This window comes from Dunckerocampus dactyliophorus, chromosome 3, assembly GCF_027744805.1.
Source record: "Dunckerocampus dactyliophorus isolate RoL2022-P2 chromosome 3, RoL_Ddac_1.1, whole genome shotgun sequence".
Classification (NCBI taxonomy): Eukaryota; Metazoa; Chordata; class Actinopteri; order Syngnathiformes; family Syngnathidae; genus Dunckerocampus; species Dunckerocampus dactyliophorus.
This window is the reverse complement of record NC_072821.1, coordinates 31,499,149-31,515,403: the sequence shown is the minus strand read 5'-3', so window position 1 is coordinate 31,515,403 and position 16,255 is coordinate 31,499,149. Positions and strand designations below refer to the sequence as shown.

General features: G+C 39.2%; 1 protein-coding gene across 1 annotated transcript in view; it reads right to left on the bottom strand.

Annotated features, from left to right (window-relative positions):
- The window catches only part of iqgap1 (IQ motif containing GTPase activating protein 1), a 70,009-nt gene that overhangs the window by 12,570 nt on the left and 41,184 nt on the right, over positions 1–16,255 (bottom strand). Inside the window, exons 14-30 of the mRNA XM_054771788.1 lie at positions 16,052–16,176; positions 15,717–15,880; positions 10,941–11,031; positions 10,688–10,855; positions 9,517–9,659; positions 9,273–9,443; positions 8,842–8,925; positions 8,687–8,758; positions 6,818–6,887; positions 6,369–6,733; positions 6,134–6,297; positions 4,309–4,533; positions 3,894–4,034; positions 3,716–3,800; positions 1,681–1,913; positions 1,465–1,597; positions 907–1,009 (exon numbers count right to left, since the gene is read on the bottom strand). Of these exons, the coding sequence (XP_054627763.1) occupies positions 907–1,009; positions 1,465–1,597; positions 1,681–1,913; positions 3,716–3,800; positions 3,894–4,034; positions 4,309–4,533; positions 6,134–6,297; positions 6,369–6,733; positions 6,818–6,887; positions 8,687–8,758; positions 8,842–8,925; positions 9,273–9,443; positions 9,517–9,659; positions 10,688–10,855; positions 10,941–11,031; positions 15,717–15,880; positions 16,052–16,176 (2,537 nt within the window). The remainder of the gene's footprint in view (positions 1–906; positions 1,010–1,464; positions 1,598–1,680; positions 1,914–3,715; positions 3,801–3,893; positions 4,035–4,308; positions 4,534–6,133; positions 6,298–6,368; positions 6,734–6,817; positions 6,888–8,686; positions 8,759–8,841; positions 8,926–9,272; positions 9,444–9,516; positions 9,660–10,687; positions 10,856–10,940; positions 11,032–15,716; positions 15,881–16,051; positions 16,177–16,255) is intronic.

The following is a 16,255-nucleotide window of genomic DNA, read 5'->3' as shown; positions in this document are numbered from 1 at the left end:
GAGCAATTGTTCTCAATTATTTTCTGTCATGCTACCACTGATAGGCATAATAATAATAAATAATAATAATAAATAAATCATTATCATCAATTAATATAAAGTATTCATTTTGTAATCATTAATAAAGATAATAATAAAAATAATAAAAATAAATATTATCATAATCATAAATTAATTAACACAAAAATTAATAATAGCTATTAATAACAACAATAAGTAATAATAAAGCATAAAAATACATATTAAATTAATTAACTATTAATTTAGCAACTATTAAAGATAATAATTAATAAAAAATATATAAATTAATATGAACGATTAATAAAGATAATAAATATAACCACAATAATAATACGAATTAATACAAAATAAATACTAAATATTGATTTAGTAACTTAAAAATATTACATATAATACTAATACATAATAAATTAATACTAACTAATAATTCCGTTTTTTGATCTAGTTACTACTGATTACACGGGCATCAATGCCATTTCAATACAAAGTTTGGGTACGCATACCTACTAAAAAAATGTTTTTTTAAAGTGCAAGTTGAAATTTAAGTTTTTAGACAGTAGTTATGTTACTGTTGTCATTTCACATTAGCCATAATGATGACATTAAAAATACTACACTACTACTACTACTAACACATGTCGACACAAACTAGCCGATTTTTGATAGAAATGACCCCTTCGCCTCTCACATTTTATGTCGACAACAACAACTACAGCCATGTATGTCGACGTCGACTTAAGTGGGCACACGGTGGATGGGTGCTTGAGTTGGTCCACACAGATGGGTTGTTGGTTCTACTCTATTTCACTGTGTCTCTCATACTGCTGGTATTTATAAAAAAGTTGTTTTTCATTTAGAGGATCTTGCATGATTCAGTTCACTCACCAATGAGGGACTCTACAGTGGGAACCTCTCCCAGGTCCTCCAACAGCTCATGGACGGGATCATTGTGCTCTGGAGCAATGGCATCCTGATGGTCCAGCAGCAGCTACAGCAAACAAAATTGGTATGTCGTGCATTAATAGGGTTTCATCTTGAAGATTTTCTGAGCTGCATGAGCCTATACTTTGTTTCTTGCATGTGCTGATTATGTTAGAAAGCCCCCAAGTTTGCATGTTTATGTTCTTTATGCTGGACCTTGCGATCACTTTGTTGGTGGTCCTTGAAAGCACCACCGCTGTGCACCGTGTGACGCAGTAATAAGCCTCGTATTCAGTTCATTTCTTTCATTTCATGCACTTTGTTATTTATGATTATTATGTTTGAATGTGGTGTATGCCGCCTCTCGCCCAAAGTCAGCTGGGATAGACTCCAACATACCCGCGACCCCAGCGAGGATAAGTGGCATGGATGGATGGATGAATGTGTGTTTCTTTGTATGCCATGTTGTTGCAGACCACAGCAAAAGAGCATAAAGATCACAGTAGGCAAATACAAACTCACCGTGTGTGTGTTTATAATCTCTCCAATGGAGATGTAGATGACAGGTTTGGTGACATTGACTAGGTCAGAGTACTGATCCACGTTGAATTTATCTTCAAGTGAAGGGACATCACACGCTGTCAAAAAGTAGCGCCTATGGGGGGGGGAGAAAAAAAGATGACATACTCAAATATGCAAAAAGCATTCGGACAGATTTGACCAAATTAAGTATCACACCGAAACTTCAGATAAGAATTGCTGAGATATTCATTGATGGGATTCAGGTGGGCGTTATCTCCAAGAAACATCTTGTTGGAGGCGGCGTGCTGCAGCATCTTGGCAACAGAGCCCAGGTTTCGCCGCTGCTCGTTGGTCAGCTGACCACCCGCCGACATCTCGATGATGTCAAAGGCGTCAGGGGCAACAATCGCTGGGTTCATGTAACGATAATACAGAAGGTTCCCCACAATCTGAAAAACCAAAATCAAAATGCTCTGTTACATGGAGGTCAGGTTGTTTGATTTGTAGACTGATGCAAAAAGAGAAAGGACTCTTCAGTGTATCAGAACATGAATGGGCGCGGAAGGCTGGACAGAGGAACCTCGGTGTTCGAAATGCAGCAGATTCAGTTTTGCCAAAGTTTTACCTTGATGGACAGACTACTCCCAGCACTGCTTGTTTATTCAGCCATCTTGGATCACACACCCAACACCCACACCCAAGTAATGATACTTAAGTTTACACAATACTGCGGTATCCTGTAAGGCTCATTCAGGGTGAGAATGCTACACAAATTAATGCCCAAACAAAGAAAAGTTAGGCAATGCACGTAGCGCAGACGTAAACGTCATATCCGGTTCCGTCTAAATACATAAGTAAATAGAGTAAAATATAAAATGCAGTTCAATTTGAATTTAAACAAACATAAGCAGCATACAATGATGAATTCATCTAGAGCCTATGTTCTCAAAGTGGGGTACGTGTACCCCAAGGTGTACACCAACTGTCATAATGGGGTATGTGAATAAAAATGGAAAAACAATTGGCGCCTAACCCTCACAATTACGAGCGCACCTGAACGCCGCATAACACGGAGCGCACCGTCATAGCAGAAAGATTTGTCATTGCTCTGTGTGAGTTATATGAATCAGGAAGCAAGTTTGATGATTATGTTGTGTGTTAAGAGTGTTTCATCCTAAAGGTTTGATCTATATTGCTGTTCCAATACACACACTGTGAAAACCTGTCAGTGTACAGTATGTGCTTGTCAGGATAAGAGAGAAATTGAGGCTTTATCGCCGCTTGCATGCATTTTTGTACTTTAGAAACTGCTTTATCAACTTTCCCTTTCAATTTGGTATCAAATTACTATGCAGATTTAAATTATAGCAATTGCAAGTGGACAAAAGTGAAGCTCAAGTTCATCCCATTCAAAGGGAAGGATCCCAACATCTGTCGGAAATAGAAGATATGTAGGACCAATACTTGGATACTTTATTCATCTCCAAGAGAAATGCACATATTATCTATTTAGCAGTGCTCATGTAAAACTTTTATCAAAATTTGACCATGCAAAATATACATTTTTGAACCAGAATAATGCAATTAATTAACCAATTAATCATGTTTAATATTTCAATTTAATGAAAATTAAAAATGATTTTTGTTTTTGAAGTGTGCAGGAGTAGAGAGTGCATGGTCTCTGAAGGGGTACACTACTGTGAAAAGTTTGGGAACCACTGATCTAGAGGATTCGGCTCAAGTTTTTGTTTTTTCTTTAACGGAGAAGTACCATCCATCCAAAGATATCTTTCTAGCAAATGCTTTAGTCTGTATTTTTTCAGTGGCAAAGAAAACTTTAAATACAGTAATTTATGGAACCAAGAAAAGAAGTTCCTCTGTACAGATTTATTATCAAAAGGGGTCAATTTAGACACTCTCACGTTTGTCTATAAGGCAGAAGGACGATTGAATTTACTTAAGATTTGTCAGATCAAAATATGATTGCGGTTTCGAACTCAAAACGTGACATTAGCGTCCACTTTACCACTCAAATTCATTCCTTCCTGAATCTGCACTCATGGAAACTGTAGTTCTTTTAGCCATCCTTTAGCTGGATAATTGTTTAAGCCGCAGGGTTCACAGAATGGGGAAAAAGTAGCAGCTTTATAGTCCGGAATTTATGGTATATAGCGTACAAACACAGTAATTGTGTGTGAGTGTGTGTGTGTGTGTGTTTTTTGTAATATCAAACAATATAGAGTCTGAAAACCTTCAGCAATTCATCCTCTGTAGCATCTGGGAACTTCTCATGAAGGGTGTCCTTCAGGACCTTGGAGATGAAGCGCATCCCGTAGCTAAAAGACAGATGGGTGAGAACAGTGCGAGTCAGTCAGACACGTTTTAAGTCAGGTTTCGATAAAGCTCAGCTGAAGCCAACGTATACTCACGGAATTTTATCCACTGAGACGATGATAGCAGAAAGGAACTTGTCAGTCACCGCCTTCATGCTCTTGATGGAGGCCTCCAGTCTATTCCGAACTTCTTCATGAGCCATTGCCTGCTCAGGTGTGACATCATATGGCAGCTTACTGTGGACACAGGAGTTTGATCAGTGATGATCTCTTTTTGTTGTTATAGAGATATAAAACAGCTCGCAGTTAAACAGTGGTGACCGCAAAGTTGTAACCTTTACAGTCACCACTGTTTAACTAACGCAAAGGTTACAAGCTAGGAAACAAGACGCTATTATACTGAAGTAGAACCCACTCATGTTGACGCTCCTCGGACTGGAAGACTGCACCGACACCATACTTGGATTGCATTTGTAATTTGATTCTTGAACGTTTGATTCCTCTCGCTCACCTGGCCTCTCCAGTCTGTGTCTCCATCTGGTTGACCCAGCTCTTGTAAATGTCCACTGGGTCGGTCTTGATGTTCAGCGTTTTGTCATCTATGATGTCCTTGACAACCGGCGCCAAAATCTGTCTTAACGCATTCTGGCCTCGTGCGCCACGGTGGAAACTCACCACCATCTTTATGACAGTCGGGTTTCCGGTGACAACCTCCTTCATCTGGTCAACTTTTGACCTGAAGACAGTTCAGGACAACTTATGTTATAAGTTTTGTTTTTGACAGCCACATTTTCCAACTCTCCACAATTGCAGGTCAGATGTTTAGATAAAGCACGCTGTGGTAAAACACAAACTCCTTCTTCCTCCTGTGAGATTTACTGCTAAAATAACATCAATTGTGTTGTTAGTGAGTTACCACATTGTTCCCCTCAACATTTATATTGCTTACACGCTACTCACAAAAGCTTAGGGATTCACACTTCAAATTTTACTGTCACGTTTTTTCAAAAACATATTTATCGATAAATCACGTTGTTTCGTCGTTGAATATGTCCTGTTATTCGTATAAATATTTCTTGCGCAATTTAAGCATTTTCAAGCATAAAAACGTTAAATGAAGTAAAAAATATAAATATAAGGCATTCAGAAGAAGCATTCAAAGATGTTTTGAAGATATGTAGTATTCTACATTGATCACTAGGTGTCAGTGTCAGTAGTTACTGCAACGTTTGGCGAGACACACAAGCACCAGACTTTATCGTGGGAACAACAGGCTTTTATTGCAGGTTTGAATTATCTCACAATGATCCCTAACACGAGCTACTGTTGTGGTCGTAACACACGGCAAGCTAAAGCGAGTAGCTTAGTATAATTATTAAAATACAAAATAATAAATCAATTAAATTACAGATAAAAATAATTAAAGTTAAAGTTGAAATATTAAGGAAAAAAGATGTTATTTTGTTGTAAGACACTTTTCTGTGCATTCTAAATATGAGAAAAACTGCCAGCAGGAGGCAGCTAACTAACGCACGTAATGGGATTCACCTAGTCTGGCTACAGAGCCCTCTATTAAAACACCTCCAACAACGTTTTATGATTTTATATACATTCTACGACCATGTAGTAGCTGGGATATTCATGCTACCATGTAATACTTACTCTATTTTGGTATTGAATGGCTGTATCTTTCACCACAAGACGTGTGGTCCCTAAATTCAATTCAAACTCACAGGCGATGCAACAACTCCATTAGATTACGTTACCTCTCAGGACTAGCAACGGGCGGGTCGATACTGAAATATTGATACCTCTGATACCAGTAAATCGATTCTGAAATTAACATATCAATACTTTTACATGTCAGTCATCTGAGGTAATGTATACCATTAACAGGAAAACAGTGAAAAGTAAGTACATTTGTGAGAACTAGTCTAAATGATATGTAGTTGTTTAAAATAAATGAATAAACTCCTAAGTGTTTTGGTGGTCGATAATTGTGCTATAAAGCATGTCGACAATATGCTGGGGACATGACTGGCTTGGTTAATATGCAGGGAACACTGCTGCCATTTTATTTAGAGGGCTTTATAGGCGGAATAGGTGTGTCCCATTACGTGCATTGTCATCTGCCTCATGCTAGCTGTTTTTCTCTCTTTTGGAATGCACAATAAAGGACAAGACGTGTGTTCATGTTTCACTTAAGGATTGTGGATGATGGGTAAAATGAAAAGAAAAAAGTGCAGTTTTCCATGAAGTGTATGCGAGTAGGGTACATGCTTTCAAGCTTGAAGAGGACCATCAAGTAAATGCATCTCCAGCTGTTTGTCACTCACTTGATCTCTTCCTGCAGGGCAGTCTTAAAGAGCTTGAGAAGCAGATACTCCTCTCTCTGGTTTGAGGCGTAGTTATACAGGGTGAAGATTACAGAATCCATAAATTTGGTTGATTTATTCTGAGGCATCTGGAAGATCAGCTTGGCCAGATATGTGGGATTGGTCTGAAAACAGGCAACAATGAGGTTCAATATCAATATGGAGCGCTCGTTCCTTCTAAATACTAAGATGATACCTGTAATAGATAGAAGAGGTGCTGGTAAGCTTCCAGTTTGACTCGCTTCTCCTTGCTGAGGGCTTTCAGACCTCCTCTGTGTTTGTTCATCATCATCATGTTGGACAGATGTCCCTTGTTCTTCTTGGTCAGCTTCTTGCTGTGGGACACCACCTCCTGCAGGGTGATCTTGTTCTTCACCAGCAGACCAATCTTGATGTCCATCAAGTTGAGGTCGTTCTCCAGCTGCTGATTGGAGCGGATGTTGGTGACCACTTCCTCACGGAGCCGCATCAGCTCCAGCTCCTCCTGGAAGTCCTGGTCGCTGTGATCCAGCAGGTGGACAAACTTCCTCACCACCACCATCGGAGGATTGTCGGCGCTGACTGTGTGAAGATGTTTTGAGACGTGGAAAAATCAAGAGGGGAGCTACAAAATAAAGACAGGTAAAAGGTGGGTCTCCATCTTACTCAGCGTCTTGTAGTCGTCCCTGGCCTTGTTAGCTCTGATGAAAGCCTGGATCCTCACCACGTCTTTGATCTGCGGTGAAAACATCTATCACTAGGCTGATCAATAGTCCAAGTTAGAAAACCAATGCAGGCCCCAAGCCCACTGCCCTCCCCACCAAACTCCGGAGGACATTGAGTGAATGTCAACAGATGTGTCGGGGGGGAACCGTCTGACATTTCATTTTGCACTGTTGGATCATAAGGAGGTTTTACGTAGAGCTTCAAAATGCAAAAAGAAGAAATGTCAGAGAGACAAACAAAATGAGCAATTTATTACCAACAAGCATTAAAGTCAAACAAACTTTTGATCAGCTGATGAACAGCCTAAGACCATAATGAAAGAAAAAAAAAACAACCCCCTCAAAAGAAAAATACAATGTTCAATAAAGGACTCAGTAATGAGTAGCTGGGCATGCTTGACGCCAGTGTTTCCAGGAGGCTAGTGGGAATGTTGCTCCAGGTGGAGACGATGGCTTCACGGAGGGCATCAACTGTCTGGAACTGATGTCTATTTTTGTAAACTTCCCTTGACATCCATCCCCAAATCTTGTCAATTGGATTTAGATCAGGGGAACAGGCAGGATGGTCCAAAATAGTATGGTTATTCCTCAGGAAGAAGTCCTTTGTCAGGCAGGCATTGTGAAGTGCAGCATTGTCCTGTTGAATCATTACCACTATTATCATTATTATTATCATTTTCACTAACACACAGGCGAGGGCTTTCGGTCATGAGGGATGCCCCTTGCAACATCTCCACATAGCCAACTACCGTTTGACACCCCTGCATAATCTGTAGCTCCGTTGTTCCATTGAAAGAAAAAACACCCAGATCATGATGGCGCCCCCTCCACTGTGCTGTGTGGAAAACATCTCAAGTGGGATCTCCTTGTCATGTCAGCAATGTTGGAAGCCATCACGGCTGTCAAGGTTACATTTTTCTCATCAGAGAATAAACTGAGATGAGGCCTTTGAAGACCTTGTTTCTTCTTAAAAGCCTTCTCTTGCGGACACCGTCTGATGGTTTTTGGACTGCACTCAGCACCAGTAACAACCTTCATTTGGGCCGACTTTGCGGTCACCACTGTTTAACAGCCAATTGGATCCTCCATCTCAGAGTCGGTGACATTTTTTTGGGTCCCAGGATCTTTGAAGAAGTTTAAAATGACTGTCTTACCGCATTCAACCTCAGCAAAAAACGCGGGCTGAGCGAGGCCTTGCTTACGCAGCTCAACAATCCAACAGTGTTCAAAGAGAGAAAGCTTTTTTGCCTTTGCTATCAAGAGATTTTGGCCTTGAAAGGTCTGTGGTCTTAAACTTTTGATCAGCCGATGAACAGCCTATTTCCCTTTGTGGTTGTTTGCAATAAATAGTTTACTCAAAAAGTGTTTTGCCTGACTTCAATTTCTTCTTTTTGCATTTTGAAGCTCTAATTAGAACCTTTTGATCAGGAGTTTGTAAATACACAGGACTTGATGGAAATGTCCTCTGTGCCAATAGATGGTAATCATATAATAATCATAATCATAATCAGTATATAAAAAACTGAGTACACCCCTCACATTTCACTCCCAAGAGGATTAAGGCAGTGCTAGACAGCAATGGTGCTGACACTAAACATTGAAACTTTGGGCACAGTTTGGACCTGCTCACTGTGGGATGCACCGCTATTAAGGCAATACTGGCTGCGTGTTGACTTATTTTCTGAGGACAGTAAATCTACACTGCTTTCCAAGCTGTACGCTGACTATTCTAAATTACATCCAAGTTTAATTTCTACAGTATTATCCCGTAAGAGGGGACAATAAAATTTTTGCTGCAACGTGTACTCACGTGATCTTTGAAGTACTTTAGACGATCCCGATACTTTTTACGTGCTTGATGCATCCGAACCATTGATTGGATCTGAGGGAAAGGAGTGAATCCTTCTGCTTAACTGGCAAGTCTAGCATTTGCTGCTGATTTTGTTTAAAAATGATGATTTTTACCTTGACAGCATCGTCACTGTGGTCCTCCAGGTACTTCTTACGGTCATTGAAGTCCTTCCTCTGTTTGTAGCCTTTCCAGTGAGCCTAGAAAACAATGATCAGTGACGAATTCTTTATCATACACTGGCGTAATTGTGTTTCTGACATCGTTTTTTCCACTTTTCCTGTCGTTTTTTTGTTGTGTGGGCCAATAAAAGCTGTGAGCCACTAATTGCCCCAGGGCCACACTTTGGACACTCCGCCGCTAGGCATACGGCTCCACTTTTTTGCCACGACTGGAAGAGGAAGGCAAGGCTCCCTTCCATGCACGTGCAAGCATGCAACGTAGCCAAGTCAGAATGAGGGTAATGTAGGACCTTATGGAATCATGGACGGAATTGTGGAAGATGGAATCATCCATGAGAGCCTTAGATGATTCCCCTCCTTCTTACCTGGATGCGTGTAACGGCTGGCTCTTGTGATTTTAGGAAGTGCATCCTCTCTTTTAGGGCGTTCCTCACCAGGTAGCCACGGCAACGAGCTTGCAGCTTAGTGATGAGATTCTCATTCGCCAGCCACAGCTGCTCTCGGTTGTAAGCTGTGGTTACGCCTGAAACAACAGACTGAGCCCAATAAGGAAAAAGTTAGTGTTACACAGCTGGCTGGATGCAGAGCTGCACAGGCACAGCAACATACCTGAATGTCCTCCTTGTTGAGCTGCGTGTTGTTTTGGAGGAAGCCCTCCGGTTCCACCCAGGTACCCTCTTTTGTATTCAGGTTGTAATAGTAGTTGTGTCCACCCTTCACCCAGTGTTGCACCCACTCGCTTTTGTTATCACCTGAATATCAATAATAATAATTATTCACGTAATTTAGCCCCATATAGCCTGACTTATTACATCAGTTACAGTGCAACTTTGGTTAGCGTCATTCATCCGTTCCAGAAGGTCCGACTCTAACCAAAACGTATTCTAACTTAATCAATTTCTCCCAAAAGAAGTCATGTAAATTCAATTCATCCGTTCCAGAAAGCCAAAAACGTTAACACAAAACATGTTTCTATGGCTTTACAAGTATAGTTTGACATGCAGAAAACCACTCGAAATACATATAAATGCATATAAATGATTAATGAAAGGGATAAATGAACATTTATGATTACTTTTGCCTTCATTGAAGACGAATGATGAATTCAATAGTGTTTCTCGCCTCAGTGCTGTAACCCAAAATGAAAGTTGTAAGTGGCAGCATTTTGATAAAGACGGTGACAAACACGATTGCATTGAAGAAATAACGCATGACAAAACAGGAAGGTGGTGTCTGTGTGGCATTTCGCCGCCACATCTTCACTGAAGGCAAAAGTAACCTTAAATGTTCCTTTAAATGTTCAAATCTTCACATTTTTGCACGTTTTGCACCCAATTTGTTGTGGATTTTATTTCAGATTTGTGATTTTGCAGTAGTTTTAACCAATGCTTTGTATTTCATGTTTTGTTTTTGTTTTAAATCTATTTTTGTATTGCTTTTATTGGTCCGTCTTCTTGTTTGTACAGTGCCTTTGAGTGCCCAGAAATGCGCTTAGAAATAAAATGAAACAAATTTTGTTTGTAGCCCCATTCCGATCTTTGGTAATACTAGAGTTTGATTTTATTAGTTGGTAATCAAATTGAAATAGTTATTGAAATGATAAACAGTGCACATATAAATTGATCTGATCAAGTGCGTATATACTATACTTTATATACTATATACTGTATATTTGTATATACTATATACTCAAATGAGACACAGCCTAGGTTGAAGCTCGTCTATTCTATACATTTCCATATCCTTCATAACCACATTCACCCTTAGTTTGTGCCCTCACCATCTTTCTTCTTCTCTTCTTTGACTTTGGCCAAGTCATCCTGGTACGTCTGCGCACATTCAGAAGTGACCCCGTACAGTCCTGCCCCAGGGTTTCGCAGCGCAGTAAGGGTCTGAGCTGCAACACCGCTATCCACCGCTTCATTGATGGCATGAATGGACTGAGAGACTGTTGACACGGGTACAGCATAAGGGAAGGAGCAGGTGCGGCATACATGAATGTATGTGATACGAATACGAGACTGTATTCTTACACAGCAAGGCGTCCTTCGTGTCCTGGTTTGCCTTTAGAATAGCGTCCTGGATCTCATCAAGCCAAAGCACAGCAGAAGGATCTTGTGTCTCCTGGATGGACATTGGAAAATACGCTCAACAGTGCGCGCACGCACACACATACACACACACACACACTGTGATCTACAAATACCAGTTATAACGTTAACATGACAAACGTGTCCAAACATTTTCCAGCAAGGACCACATCATTTATATATGTTAAGAAGTTATAGATATTTCCAGAAAAAAATGCATCTCAGCTTTGATATTATTAGTATCAGTATCTTTGCTTTTTTTTTTTTTTTTTTTTTTTGCTTTTTCACCATTTTTGCTGTTGTTTTTTAATTTTCCAAATATTTCTTCTGAAATAATCTTCATACATGTTCTTTTTATATAGTACGACTATTATTAATATTTTGACTTTATTCCCATAAAAGTGTAACTTATATCCCAACGTAATTTTCCATAAATTACAACTTTATTTTGTTTGTTTCTTATAACTCATTAGAACTTTTAAATAAGTAACGTATTTTTTCTTTAATATTTCAAGTCTATGCTACTAAAATGACATTATTTGTTCTCATAATATTATTATATATTATTTAGTGTTTATTCTCGTAAAATTGCAGCAATTGTTTCTATGACTTTTTTGTCTCAATATTTTGACTTTATTCTTGTACAATTACAGCTGTTTTTTCTATTTCTGCCGGGCTTTGCTAATTTTCCAAATATTTCAACTTTCTTATGAAATAATCTTCAGAAATTTACTTTTGGTAATATTATGATTTTGACTATGACTTTATTCCCATAATACTGTCACTTTTCCCCAACGTAATTTTCCAAAAATGACATCTTTATTGTGATTTGTTTGTTTCTCATAATACAACTTTTAAAAAATAACAAGCTACTAAAAAGAGATACTTTTTCATCATATTTTTAATTTATTCTCATAAAATTGCGACTTTTTCTTCATATTTTGACTTTGTTATACTGTATTCGCCATTTGTACTGTTTTACTTTTTTTTAATTTTCCAACTACTTCAACTTTCTTTTTTCTCTCTGAATTACGACTTTATTCCCATATTTAGACTTTATTCTCATAACATTATAACATTTTCCGTAACCTAATTTTCAAAACATTAAAACTCTGTTTGTTGTGTGTTTCTCATAATATTACAACTTTTAAAAACTAACATCTTTTTTCTTTACTATTTCAATTCTATGCCACTAACATGATGTTATTTTTCCTCAGAATATTACAACAGTATTCTCGTAAAATTGCACCTTGTTTTCCTTAGATGACAACTTTTTTGTCTTAATATTTTGAGACTTTGAGACTAAAATTACTGCTAATTTTTCAATTTTTGCTGTTTTTTTGCTTTGACTATTTTAGTCAGTGAAGTCCAAAGTAAGGCCAAAGGGCTTGTTTTTTTTTTTTATTTATTGGCCCTCACTTATTTATTATTATTATTCATCTACTCATTCATTATTAATGAACTGTATTATTGGACACTACATGAACTTGCCTATGACGTATAATACAAAGGCAAAATGTGGATGTTTTCTTCAGATATCTAAGCATATGGACCTACATTGGACTGATTTTAGCATCTTTTATGTACAAAATGTATCAACTGTTTTTATATTTATTGAAAATGTATCACCACAATTTATTATAAATTACTGTAGTAACCCTTTACTGCGTCCAGGTGGCGCAATCCTTCCCTATATGGTGCATTTCTGCCCCAACAGCCACCTCATTTGGTTTCAGCCCTCTCCCTCCCTCTGAGTCCTGCCCCTTCTTGTTGGGCTGCAGGGCAGAAGAGAGGAGGTGTGTGCATGTGTGTGAGAGAGAGAGAGAGAAAAGGGCGGGTGAGTCAGACTGATACCTGATCTCAAGGGGAGGGGGCTAGGGACTATGAACATCTGCAGCAGTCTAAGAAGCTCTGTCTTTATAATAGTCAACCTGATTAGTGCATGTTTGCAGTAGGTGTTTCCAATAAGCAGACTGTAAATAATGACTGCTGACAGGAACCACCCAATAAGGGAGTGGCGTCTGGTGCAATGACTGTGGCACCGCTTGTCACATATTACTAGCATTTCTTGCAACAAAAGCGGATGTGAAAGTGGAGAGGGTGATGGGAAGTTAAATATCTTTCTTAACCGTACAAGAGAAAAGAATGCACAGAATAAACTGAAGCAACGAGTGCAACTAGTGTGTCACCTTGGAGGTTTTCAGACTTTATAGAACTTGTTAGTCAGCTGAGTCCAAGCAGAACTGCATGACGTTCGTCCGTGCTCAAGCAACTGTGCCTCGAGCTCATGCAGAGGTAATGAGCAAGAAACAAACTGCAGCTGAAATTAGTTTTTCCACCTGAAACCTCAGCTCTAGCATTGAATTTTTGGGCCAGCCGGCCATCGGAAATCCAATTTGGCACAATTCTAACCATATCCTCTGTTTTTAAGCATGTCCCTGCAAACTGCCATGCCGGCAGCTAATAACGAGACCACTGGTTCTCAACTGGCTGGGCTGCGGGACCCACTGTCACCCTTTAATGACAAGCGGCGACCCAAATTGCAGAAATTTGTCAATTGACAGGTTCTCAACTAAGTCCCCAGTTGAGTTCCCTTTCAGAGCCTTTATTGTGAATAACTTCCATACGGTACAAAATCATTCCTCTGTCACAATCAACATCAACAAGACGCATTTAAACAAATGCGCAAGCTCGATGCTAATTTATTTTGAAAATTCCAGATGGTAAGGTAAAGAAATTTGAACTAAACAAAGAGTCACATTCCACTTATAAAACATATTTAAAGGCAAACACCTTCTGAGGCTCAACAAGAGACAGGACTGACACAGTCAACATGCAGGCAGTCTTCTTCTATGACAGCAGGTTTCAAATAACACTTCAGAGAGTTGGAGCCACCTGTAGGTGTATTAATAGGAGACACTCTGCTACATAAAAAAAATCCCCTTCAGGATGAAAACGCAATTTTAGGACCCGCGACCCACCAGTTGAGAATCACTGAACTAGAGGATGGTGTCTAGCCAATCAAAAGTAATGGTCAACTCCCTGCCTCTTTATGGAAGTAAGGTCTTTGATTGTTATTTCCTGTCAAAAAGGCATATAAAAATTGTTGTCTTTCCCTTTTTTCCCCCCGTTTGCCGTGAGTCCCCATATTATGCATTTAAGAGGGCGGATGAGAGATATTTGGAACAGAGTGGTCAGTGGCCCAGATAAGCAACTTCCTCTATTTGTGTTTTGAGGGGAATAAAAACAAAGCCAACACAGCCCATGCTCTGTAGAATGTGGGTGGGGGGGGCGGGGGTTGAGACAAGGGTAGTGTTAGTATTTTTTTCTACCGTGGTAAAATACGATACCAAATATGGTGGCAAAAACAATACAGGCCGATAAGCCAGCAAGACTGCCGTGTGTATCAAGGTTGTATAAATACACCCAGTGGAGGTCATGCATGGATGCAATGTGCACCATCTGCATGACAGGAAGTGAGAAGGAGGGATGATGACAGCATGACATCATCAGACTGCAAGAATCACGCGCGGAGTCAAACGCGGAAGGCTGCAACTCTGATGTGGCTGGAAGTCCCGTGATCAGACAATCACGGTGACACACACGCGTCTTGTCTACAAGAGTGTGTAACACAAGAACTGCGTTGTTATCGCTGGATGACACAGCAGGTAGCAGCCATCAATCACTTTTTTACATTACAAGAATAACACTGTTATATTCTGGGGAAAAATAATATCCTTTTAGTCCCAAAAAGTGGAAATATTAAAGAAAGAATACTTTTTTTTTTTTTTTAAATACGTTGTAATTTTATGAGAAACAAACAACAAATAAATTTGTAATTTTTGGTAAATTAGGTTGCAGAAAAAGTTAGTCAGAGTGAAGTTAGTTAGAATAAAGTCAAAATATTATGGGAATTAAGTCATAATTACGATCAGAATTTTACAAGAAGAAAGCTGAAATAGTTGGAAAATAAAAAAAATTCAGCAAAAATGAAAAATGTAATTTATGAGAATAAAGTCAAGTTGATAATAATATGTTTTTTCACCTATATCACAAAGCTGAGATGCAGTTACTGATCAAACTGGCCCTTGCATCCTTTCATTTTTCACTATTTGGCCCTCGCTGGAAAAACATTTAGACACCCCTGGTTATATTATATTCTTTTCAAATGTGTTTAATGTCTGTTTCAAACTTTACAGAACGTTGTTTAAAAAAAGTCTACATTATTTGTAAATCAAAATAAGTTATTGTTGGTTTCATTTTTTCTAAACGTTAGAATCATCAGTTATGGATTGACACGGTGATTGTTATGATTGTAATTCACATTTATTCTTACCTTTGCCTAAAAAGGTTAGGGTTTTATTGGCCTGGGACATTTTCTCCCTCCCACTTACTGTATATTATTTAGAGTCACGGCTGAGCTGGAACCTACTCCAGCTGGACGAAAGGCCGACTAAGTCCCAGACTGGTTGCCAGTCACATCACATATAGTCAAACAACCATTCACATCCTAACAGAACCCTAAAACGTTTTTTTCAGCATTCAATATATTTCAATTTGAACATTTAGTCTGAATATTTGAATATTTGAAACATGTCTATCCCCCGACATATTTGACGATTTAGAAAACCTCCGTACGAGACCATCTGGGACTCTTGTATGTTTGTTTGTTACCGTGCAATGTTGTGCAACCTGTGTGCATGTTTATAGTAGTCTTACATGACACTTCTCCCTGCGGGCCTCTAGCAGTTTGTCGTGGTAGTGCTGAGCCACAGATGGGTCCACAGCTGTGAGCTTAGCTGACGGATTCTGCAACATGGCCAAGGTCTTCATAGGATTCCCTTCATCCAGTGCCTCGTTGATCAATCCAATAGCTGCAATACCTACAAACATAAACAAAAGTACTTTTTAAATTTGATACTATATCATTCACACTACATAGCATGTTGGTCCAGTCCATGGGTGTGGATTTCCGCCTGAAACAGACTTAAACGCTACTCAAAATGCTTTCTAGGTTTCAATTTCCATCAGGTCCGTATGGGTGTGTGTCTTACGTTCATGCTCCTCTTGCACAGTCATGTTGACCTGATCAATACAGGCTTGAATGTCATTCCAGGTGAGATAATCGCAACCCTCCTCCCTGGCTGCTGCCTTAAGACGCATCAACTCATCCATGTACCTGATTCACACAGAGGCACAACACTACTAAGTCAGTCCATGTAACATTATGACACTGCTATCTTACCCATGCCTGAGGG